Below are 11,137 nucleotides of genomic sequence, written 5' to 3' on the forward strand. Positions count from 1 at the left end.
CCCAACTAATCATGAGTTTGGCATAGGACCCATCAGCATTTCGTTTCATTGTGCATGGGGTCCCTGAGTTGGGGACCAACTCAATGGCAGTTAACAACAACGAGAGGTTAGTGGGCCAAATGATAAAATAGACAGAGATTGTGGCAAGAGGATGGCTGTGGACTTGAAGGTTCTTTGAAAATAGACCCCATTATGGGGTGCCCTGAGCATTCAGATAAAAAGTATGGACTCGAGACAATGGATGATCTGATCGATGTTTCAGCAGAAGACGTAATGTCATCATGGCAGATTTCTCTGTCAGGATGGAGTGAGATGGGAGGCGGACAAATAAATTACCTGTGTACTGAAGAAGCCAGGTGTGGGAGATGAGTCTGGATGAGGGTGTGCTCACAGGAGTGGTGATGAGAATCTTTATGTTTTGTGTTTTCATTCCCTTGTAGCAACTGCTGCAGGATGGGAATGACCCTGACCCCTATGTAAAGACTTACCTCCTTCCTGACCCTCAGAAGACCACTAAGAGGAAAACCAAAGTGGCTCGGAAAACCTGCAATCCCACCTACAATGAGATGGTGTGTGGGGAACTTGGTGGGGGTAGGACAGGGGTCAGCAAACTATGCCTGTTTTTGTAAATAAAGTTTTATTGAAACGTAGCTACATCCACTGATTTATATATTATCTGTGGCAGCTTTCATGTTGCGACTGCAGAGTTGAGTAGCTGCAACACAGACCATATGACCTGCAAAGCCTAAAATATTTACTCTCTGGCTCTTAGGGTAGATTCCACAGCTCTGTGTGGCCTGGCCCCTGTCCTCTGGGGGGCTTCCTGCTGGTCTATGCTGAACATGAGCAGGAGCCTCAGTAAAAAGCCCTCACCTGCTTGGACTCTGAACAAAGAACAGAACTGGGTTCCGTATACCTTTTCTATTCCCTTGGATTCTGTAGGGTTAAAGAGATCAAGTGCTCTTAGCCACAGCCAGATCGAACCACCACAGACTTAAGCATCTCGTTGTTCCATGTTGCCTCTGGATTCTTCGAGTTCCCTCTCTCACCACTTCCCTTTCTCCCTGTTCTCCACTTTTGCAGTTGGTGTATGATGGGATTCCCAGGGGAGACCTGCAGCAACGGGAGCTACAGCTGAGTGTGCTGAGTGAGCAAGGATTGTGGGAGAATGTCCTCCTTGGGGAGGTGCACATCCGCCTGCGAGAGCTAGATCTGGCTCAGGAGAAGACTGGCTGGTTTGCATTGGGATCTCGAAGTCATGGGACCTTGTGAACTCAGTAAAGCCACGGTCTGACTCCAGGATGGTGGCAGGAGCTGGGGCGGAGGAGTCTCCCTTGCTTGACACTTCCTTTCCTTGTGAAGGGCCAGGGCCCTTGGGGGTACTCTTCTCCCTCCAGGTGGATCTGTCCTCCATGACAGGAGGCGGGGAGAGTAAGAAGCTCTCTGCTGTCCTTTCCTCTAAGACTAAACTTGGGATGATTGTGATGCGCAGCCCCTTGGAGGCTGTGAGGTTTCAGCGAAGTTTTAAGTTTACCTTGTGTCAAGGGAGCAATGCCCGGTTTGGAGTGTGGGGGGGTGGGTTATATGAATAGCATTTTGAGGGAGGGTGGGTGGATATCTTTATTTTTATTTTTAAAAAATGAAATAGTAATGTTGTCCTAACTGGACAGGAAGCCTTGTGAGAAGGGACATACATATGCCTCAGAAGGCAAGAGAGGAAAACTATTTGGACTTTTTGTATGATTAAGGTTCTTATTGGACTTTTCCCTAGGTTTTTTGTTTATTTGTTTGTTTTTGTTTTTCTATCTATAGGAATTATTTGGGGAGGGGCCCAGTTGTCCTCAGTTAGAGCTCTCCCTCTTTAAGGGCAGGCAGAGAGGGCAGGGAGTACTGGACTGAGGCCTGGGCCCCGGGCCTTTCTGAGTTTGCCTCCAAAGGAGAGCGCCATGATACCTGTGTGTGTAAGCAAGGGCCTTTGTATTGGGGTTCTGCCAAGGACCTGTATTCAGGGACCCGTGCTCTTTTGGGGTGAGTGTTTCCTCTCATCATCCCCTACTTTGTTAGGACTTCCCCTGAATACTGTCCTCTACCCCTTGTCCCCTCCCTTCTCTTGGCCCTTCTGGGAGCCACCTGCTCCCTATGAATACGCTGGGGGTGCTTCCCCCTAGTCTCTCTTAATTTTTCTCTTATGAGATATCATCTGCCTCGGCCCTTAGGTTTAGTTTTCCTGAGGGTGTCTTGGCCCTGGGAAAGGGTCCCTAGGCTGCAGATGCCAACATGGCTGCCTGCTAGGTGGTTTCTGGGAAGCATTCCCTATCACCCTCCACTTCTTTCTTTTATGCTTCATCTCCCCAAGCCCCTTTTCTGTCACACTTTTTATAAGAATTCCCCTCATTCTGTGGGGCCATAAACCTATTTAACCTGGAGCCAAAGGGATGCCCTAACTCGAGGAAATGGGCATGGGGTGGGGGAGTTCAGTCGAAATAGTTGTTTTTTTCCAATAATTACCTTTGGTCATGAGGAGGCTGGCTTGGAGTAGTGATTATTATCCCCTGTAGCTGAGCTCAGGAGCTGGGAGAAAGAGACCGGGTCTCTTATCTCTTCATATTCTTTATTCTTTACCAGGCAGATGTTAAGTTCACTCTTTAACACTTCACTCCAAAAGGTTGTCCTCCTTAAAAAAGAGGGAGAGACTTTGGATTTGATATGAACTTTTTCACCCAGAATCAGCTGGCTGTGCCCTGCGAGGTGGAAAGGAATAAATAAGGGCATCCTGCAAGCTGTACCTCCCCTCGACCTACCTACTGTATTCCTTTCCAACTCCAAGCAGAGGAGACTCCCCCTCTTGCCGACTCATTCCATAACTGGAGAAAGCAGCTCCATTCCCTGCAAGGGAGTCTAAATTGTTCTTTTAAATTAAAAATGCCAAGAATGAAGCAGGCTGCTGTGGAGAGGGGCTGGGGGAGTGAGGAATGGGAGTGGGACTTTTCCAGATGAATGGACCACAGATGGGTTGCTGGCTTTTTGCCCGTTAACTCATTTTATTTTGACCCTTTATGCCCCTGATTTAAGGAGGTCTGTGTACTGTATCCACTTCCCAGACGCCCTGTATCTCCTATTTTCTCTGGAATTGTATTTTCTAATAAATGACATCTGAGAAAAATGTCATTTTCAAGATTGGTTGATGTTTAAATGTTCAGGTTAAACCATCTGATGTACAAGATAAAAATATAACAGTAGTCGTTTTACAGAAGGCAACTCTTATGTGTACTAATGCCCTGCAGAAGGCATTGTACATTTGTCTGCTAAATCTATCATCACAACAACTTGATCAGGTGGGTATTACCATCCCCATTTTACAGATGAAGAAAGTGAAGCTCAGAGAGATTAAGTAATTTGCCTAAGGGCACACAGCCAGTTAATCATGGAGCTGGAATTTGAAACCAGGTTTGTTTGACTCCACATCTTGTGCTATTCATCCTTGGCAATGTTTAATATAATCCCTTATGTCAATTTGGAGCCCCTGAGTGTGGTGCAAATGGTTAACATGCTCAGCTGCTAACCGAACAGTTGGAGCTTTTGGTCCGCACAGAAGCACCTCAGAAGAAAGGCCTGGTGATCTATTTTTTAAAAATCAGCCATTGAAAACCGTATGGAGCACAGGTCTACTCTGACACACGTAGGGTTGCCATAAGTAAAAAGTGACTCAACAGCAACTGGTGGTGGTTATGTTGGTGTAATACTTGATAGTTTTCAGAGTGCTTTAATATATATGATGTCATTTTTCATTACAACGACCCTGGGAAGTAAACATGGCTCATTCATTCATTCTTTCAACAAACATTGTGCTTATTAGCACTTACCAAAGAAGACAGTGTGACTGACACCCCCTGGAGCTGTGCACTGGGCCCTGTACCAGGTACCATGAGGGAGGGGGCTACGAAGATAAATTAAGACAATCTTCTGCATTTGAGAAGTTTACTGCCTGGTGATATTAACCAAGCCCGTTTTATAAGAGAGGAAACCAAGACTCTTAAATGCCTCATTAGGATTGAACTGTGACAGCAGACCTGTATCCCAGAATTGAACCCCCCAAATGGAGAATGGAAGTGATACGGCCCTTGTTAGGCATTTTACCCAGAAGTTTTCAAAACTCCCCAGTGGGGAGTCATATTTCATGCTGGGGAATTTTGTGGGGACTTCCAAGGGATTTTCAGTAGTAAACAGTGGGAAGTGTTACCTGTTATATTTCTAAGTGGTTTCGAGGTATCACCGCAGTTCTGGACAAGTCCCTATAGACCCTTTAAAAGTTAGAATTTGAATCTGGCAAGAGTCTTAGGAAATTTCTTGGCCAATTGGCGTAGAAATCTGAACTACCCTGAGGGAGTGGGATGGAAGAGCTGGGGAGTAGGAAAGAGGGGTTTCCTGGGGAGAAGAGAAAAGAAGCCCAGGAGGTTGATTTTCTAAGTTGAAAGAGAGGTGGCTGGGAGTAAGGTTAGATTGGATTTGAAAGGTCAAAAGTGAGACAGCATCCTAATAACGTGTTTAGTGCTTCTTTTCTACCTTCTAGTTCCTTGCATAGTGCCTTCGGTTTTAAAAGCTTGCAAGCAGCCATCCAAGGCACAATTGGTCTTTATTCACCTGGAGCAACAGGGGAAGAAGGAGAGTCAGGAATAGGAGGAGGATATAGAATGTGTAGTTAATTGCCTCCATGAACAACTGCCTCCTTTGCCATGAGACTAGAACTGGTTGGTACTCGGCTACCATTACTCAACATTTTGATCAAAGTTCCTATAGAAGAATCCTGATCAAAATGCAGAACAGAATTTCAAATTCTCATGAACTCTAGACTTCCTGGAGCCATAGAAGGTAGATGAACCCTTGAAACTATTGCCCTGAGATAATCTTTGAACCTTAAGCCAAAAATATCCCCTGAAATCATCTTAAAACCAAACAATAGTTTAACTTAACTGGTAAATAATAATGGCCTTGAGCTCTGTGGTGCGATGGATTGCTTTTGTGTGGCCTTTCTTGCCATGGTCTTGTAACTCCCACCCAAGTAATTGGGTGGGACTGTGCAGATAGCGTAACTGTGACCCACCAAGGGGATTGGTCAGTTTTGAGATACACTGGGCTTGAAATGAGCCACCCAAGAGGCGGGAAGGAGAGGATCCTACCAGCACCAAGGAAGGAGAGCCAAGAGTGGAGCATGTGCTTTGGATTTGGGATCCCTGCGCTAAGAAGCTTCTAGAACTGAGAGCTGTAACACTGAAGAATGGACACAGTGGCAGAGAAACAGCGGCAGGAGAAACTGGCAGGAGACAGTGTGGTGGGCTTCCCAGCCCACAGAGCAAGAAAGCTGAGTGCCTTTGGGCAGGAGGTTCGTGGTGGAGTAGGGTGCCTCCAGCCACTTCGTGGAGCTAGGTTTGCAGACCTGTGGAGCTAGAGCTGAGCGCCTTCCAGCCGAAGCTTACTGGCAGTGGGGTGCCTCCCGGACTCTTAACTGCAGAGCTAAAAGAGCTTTGTAACACTTGCCTGAGGAGGGCAGAGGCTGAGGGGCCTGGGAGAGGCCTGCCAGCAAGCACAACTGGGAAGAGTCAGTCCCGATAGAAGGACTGCATCCTGAGTGCTCCTCAACCTGAATTGTAACCTGTTACTTCCCTAATAAACCCCATAATCGTGACTATTGTCTGTGAGTTCTGTGTGGCCATTGAAATGAATTACCAAACCCAGCAGAGAAGTAGAGAGTGCTGTGGGAAGGACGGTTGGTGTCAGAATTGGTAAAGATGGCAGAGAGAGGAGGCATGTCTAACCTCTGCCTCATAGGAATCAGCCCTGAGCTGCTGATCTTGATTCTTCTTCCCCCTTGGGAGGTTAGAGGAGGTCAGATGCCACACCCATGCCCTTTTTACAAGCATTATGCTCTTCTAGGAACTATTTATATGGGATCAAATTGACAACAGCAACTCGAAAGGTTAGATAGGAACTTTAGGGGGCAGTGAATTTATGTTAACGAGGGAGAAACAACTCAGGAAAGGAGGATGAGGGTAGTTACACAACTCGAGGAGTATAATCAATGCCACTAAATTGTACATGTAGAAAGTGTTGCATTAGTGTTTGCTTTGCTGTGTATATTCTCAACAACAGTAAAATTTAGGAAAAAAATGAGGCAGCATCTTATGTTGGGAGGTAATTCTGGTGGCTGGGACTTGTCAACAACACTGATGACCTACTCTGGGTCAGGCAAGGGGGCAGGCACTGTGACTACTAAGATGACAAAAGGTGTGGATCCTGCCCTCAAGGAGGTCATAGTCTAGTTAGGGAGACAGACACGGAAACAATTACAGTGCAGTGTGGTACAGACAAGGTGGAAGGGCTGAAAAGGGGAGGGTTGGGGCATAGAGGGCTTCACAGAGGAGATATCTGAACTGAGTTTTAAAGGCAGTCAGAACTCTAGATTTTATTCTTAGTATTATGGGGGCACCATTAGAGTTTTTTGAAAAAGGGACTGCAATGCTCCCATTTACATCTTTAAAAAATCCTTCTGGCTGCTGTGTGAATCAAGAATGGAAACAGTGGAAGAGAAACCTTTTGCAGCAGTCTAGGAGAGAAATAAGAGCCCTAGTGGTGCAGTAGTTAAGCGCTTGGCTGCTAACCAAAAGGTCAGTGGGTCAAACTGACCAGCTGCTCCAGGAGAAAGATGCAACATTTGGTATCCATAAAGATTTATAGCCTTGGAAATCCTATGGGGCGGTTCTTCTCTATCCTATAGGGTGACTATGAATCAGAATCTGCTGGATGGCAAAGGGTTTGGTTTTTCTGCACGTGGCGCAGTGGTTGAGCACCTCAAATGCTAACTGAAAGGTTGGTGGTTTAAACTGTATGGGGCAGTTCTACTCTATCGTATGGGGTCACTGTGTCAGAATCAACTCCACGGCACAAAACAGCAGGAAGGGAAATGATAGTGGCTTGGGAATAGTGAAAAGTAGTGAGATTCTGGATATATTTTGAAGGTAGAGCTGATAGGATTTGCTGATGGATTCAATACGGAGTTGAGGGAAAGACAAGAGTTGTGGATGACCCTAAGTTTGGAGGCTTGGCACCTGGGTGAAGAGTACTGTGGTGGCATTACTGAGATAGGGAAGATGTGGTTGGTGAAGCTGAATTAAGAGTTTTGTTTTGATCATGATAAATTTGAGATGACTGGTAAACATCTAAGTGGAGAAGTAATATAGAATCTGGAGCCCAAAGGAGAGATCAGTCTGGAAGTTTAGCTATAGAAGTCATCAGCATTTAGGTGATTTTTAATGAGCAGAAAAAAAGATGTGGGTGGACTGAGCTCTGATACATGCCAACATTTAGAGGTTGGGTGGAAGAGGAGGAGCAGCCATTGAAATTGTAGGAAGCTAGGAGAATAGTACCAAGGGAACCTAAAGAAAAGAAGTATGGTCAGAGAATTAGATTTGGCAAAATGTTCTTGGTGACCTTCATAAGGGATACTTGAATGAGTGGTGAAAATGAAAGCCACATTGGAGCAGGTTGAAGAGAAAATTAGGCGATGAGAAAGTGGAGATTGTGAGTATAGAAACTCTTGAGAAATGTTGCTGAATGGCATAGAAACTGGAGAGGGGCATTTATCTAGGGAGAGGCTTTTCTGTTGTTTTTTTAAATGGGTAATATTAAACTATGTCAGTGTGAATGATCTGTTAGTGAGAAAGAAAGTTATGTTACAGGAAAAGAGGGGAAATGGAGGCCAGAGTTCCTTGAGTGGACATGAAGGGATAGGATCCAGCAGGTCTTGCTTCTTGTTATGGGATTGAAGGCAGAGTATGTGGGTGCAGGTGCAGGTAGATTGGTGTATTTAGTGGTGGAAAGATGAGGTTGTTTCCAATTGTATCTATTTTCTCAATGAAGTATGTAAACATAAACTGAGAATGTATGTTTCTGGAGAATGCTGGAAATTTGAGGGAAGAAATATTGTGAAACAGTCTCAGAGCACTGGAGAAGCAAAGCCACTAGGGAACTGTCGTAGGAGTGCCTGGCATAAAGGACATTTGTGATCACAAATACGAAGTGAGTCAGTCAGCATGGCTGAGTGATCTTCTCGCTTGCAGTGATTAACTGCAAGGGTATAGTCTCAGAATCAGTGGGTTTAACTAGGGTTGGAATTTTGCCAGAGAAGAATGTTGGCAAAGGAGAAGGGCAAGAGAATTACTGGTGTTTGCAAGGAGATAGTTTTAATACTGAATCGTGGAATTCATACTAGGGAAGGAGGGACATGTCATCAGGAAAGACCAGTCACTAGAAAAGGACATCATGTTTGGTAAAGTAGAGGGTCAGCAAATATTAGGGAAACCCTTAATGAAATGGATTAACACAGTAGCCGCAACAATGGACTCAAACATACCAGTGATGAAGATGGCACAGGACTGGGCAGTGGTTCATTTTGTTATACATAAGGTCGCCATGAGTTGGCGTCAACTCAACAGCAATTAACAACAACAAGAAGGAGGGACATGAAGAGGTCGGTAGATCATGAAAAAGTGGTAAGAGTAATGGTTTGGAAGATTTTGGGGGTTGATAAGTAGCTGAATAGGGATACCAGGGCAGTGAATTGGAAAGATACGTGGTAGTCAGTATGTGGGATATTTGGAAACAGGATTTTAGAGGTGTTACAAGTATTGGGGATGGTGAACCCCAATCAAGAAATCAAACGACATGCTGCATTGGCAAATGTTCTGCAAAAGACCTCTTTAAAGTGTTCTTTAAAGATGTCACTTTGAGGACTAAGGTGTCCCTGACCCAAGCCATGGTGTTTTCAATTGCCTCATATGCATATGAAAGCTAGACGATGAATAAGGAAGACTGAAGAAAAATTGATGCCTTTGAATTATGGTGCTGGTGAAGAATATTGAATATACCATGGATTGCTAGAAGAAAGAACAAATCTCTTGGAAGAAGTACAGCTAGAATGCTCCTTAGAAGTGAGGATGGCCTACTTAGTTTTTTGTTGTTGTTTTGTTTGTTTATTGTTGTAGTTTAAGTGAAAGTTTACATTTCAAGTTAGTCTCTCATACAAAAATTTATACATACATTATTATGTGACCCTAATTGCTCTCCCTGTACTGCAACAGCACACTCCTCCTTTCCATCCCTGATTTCCCATGTCCGTTCAGCCAGCTCCTAACCCTCTCTGCCTTCTCATCTCACCTCCCGACAGAAGCTGCCCATTTAGTCCATGTATCTACTTGAGCTAAGAAGCATACTCTTTATGAGTATCATTTTATGTCCCACAGTCCAGTCGAGTCCCTGTCTGAAGAGTTGGTCTTGGAAATTGTTTTATTTCTGGGCTGATAGAAGAATCCAGGGACCATGCTTTCCAGGGTTCCTCCAGTCTCAGTCAGACCATTAAGTCTGGTCTCCTTACTAGAATTTGAGATCTGCACCCCACCTTTCCCCTGTTCCATCAGGGACTCTCTGTAGTGTTCCCTGTCAGGGCGGTCATTGGTGGTAGCAGGGCACCATCTAGTTCTTCTGGTCTCAGGCTGATGAAGTCTCTGGTTTATGTGGCCCTTTCTGTTTCTTGGGCTAATACTTTCCTTGTGTCCCTGGTGTTCTTCATTCTCCTTTACTCCAGGTGGTTGGGACCAATTGATGCATCTTAGATGGCCGCTTGGTAGCTTTTAAGGCCCCAGACGCTGCTCACCAAAGTAGGATGCAGAACATTTTCTTAATAAGCTTTGTTATGCCAGTTGACCTAGATGTCCTCTGAAAGCGTGATTCCCCAGACCCCCACCGCTGCTACTCTGTCCCTTGAAGTGTTTGATTGTATTCAGGAAACGTCTTAGCTTTGATTTAGTCCAGTTGTGCTGACTTCCCCTGTAGTATGTGCTGTCCTTCCCTTCACCTAAGATAATTCTTGTCTACTACTAGTTAGTGAATAACCCTCACCCTCCCTCCCCACCCTCACAACCATCAAAGAATGTTTTCTTCTGTGTTTAAACCTATTCTTGAGTTCTTATAATAGTGGTCTTATACAATATTTGTCCTTCTGTGACTGACTAAATTCACTCAGCATAATGCCCCCCAGATGAGGATGGCCTACTTTGGTGGGTGGCATCTGGGGTCTTAAAAGCTTGCAAGTGACAGAAAGGGCCATATAAACCAGAAACGTCATCAGCCTGAGACCAGAAGAACTAGATGGTACCTGGCTACCACCAATGACCATCCTGACAGGGAGCACAACAGAGAGTCCCTGATGGAGCTGGAGAAAAGTGGGGTGCAGAACTCAAATTCTAGTAAAAAGACCAGACTTAATGGTCTGAGACTGGAGGAACCCCACAAAGCATGGCCCCCAGACTCTGTCAACCCAGAACTAAAACCATTCCTGAGGCCAACTCTTCAGACAAAGATTAGACTGGATTATAGGACATAAGATGATACTCGTGAAGAGTGTGCTTCTTAGCTCAAGTAGATGCATGGGACTAAATGGGCAGCTTCTGTCGGGAGGTGAGATGAGAAGGCAGAGAGGCTCAGGAGCTGGTTGAATGGACACAGGAAATCAGGGATGGAAAGGAGGAGGGTGCTGTCACAGGATAGGGAGAGCAACTAGGGTCACATAATAATGTGTATATATATTTTTGTATGAGAGACTAACTTGAATTGTAAACGTTCACTTAAAGTACAATAAAATTAAAAAAAAAAGTGAGGAGGGCAAGACTCGTCTCTTGTACTTTGGACATGTTATCAGGAGGGACTAGTCCCTGGAGAAGGACATCATGCTTGGTAAAGTAGAGAGTCAGCAAAAAAAAAAGGAAGACCCTCAACAAGATGGATTGAAACAGTGACCGCAACAATGGGCTCATATATAGCAATGACTGTGAGGATGGCGTAGGAGGCAGTGTTTCCTTCTGTTGTACATGAGGTTGCTATGATTTGGAACCAACTCGATGGTAGCTACAAACAACAACACAAGTATTGGAAGGAGCTGTATGGCGCAGTGGTTAAGCACTTGCCTGCTAACTGAAAGGCCAGTGGTTGGAACCCACCAGCCACTCTGTGGGAGAAAGATGTGGCAGTCAGCTTCCATAAAGATTATAGCCTTGAAACCCTATGGGGCAGGTCTCTGTCCTATAGG

General features: G+C 45.0%; 1 protein-coding gene across 1 annotated transcript in view; it reads left to right on the forward strand.

Moving 5' to 3' along the window:
- Positions 1–5,277, forward strand: part of PIK3C2B (phosphatidylinositol-4-phosphate 3-kinase catalytic subunit type 2 beta) — a 51,593-nt gene extending 46,316 nt beyond the window's left edge. Inside the window, exons 31-32 of the mRNA XM_004375249.2 lie at positions 441–569; positions 1,084–5,277. Coding sequence (XP_004375306.1) covers positions 441–569; positions 1,084–1,272 — 318 coding nt within the window. The 3' untranslated portion in view covers positions 1,273–5,277. The remainder of the gene's footprint in view (positions 1–440; positions 570–1,083) is intronic.
- Positions 5,278–11,137: the final 5,860 nt, after the last annotated feature.

This window comes from Trichechus manatus, unplaced genomic scaffold (genome assembly GCF_000243295.1).
Source record: "Trichechus manatus latirostris isolate Lorelei unplaced genomic scaffold, TriManLat1.0 scaffold00035, whole genome shotgun sequence".
In the NCBI taxonomy this organism is placed as follows: Eukaryota; Metazoa; Chordata; class Mammalia; order Sirenia; family Trichechidae; genus Trichechus; species Trichechus manatus.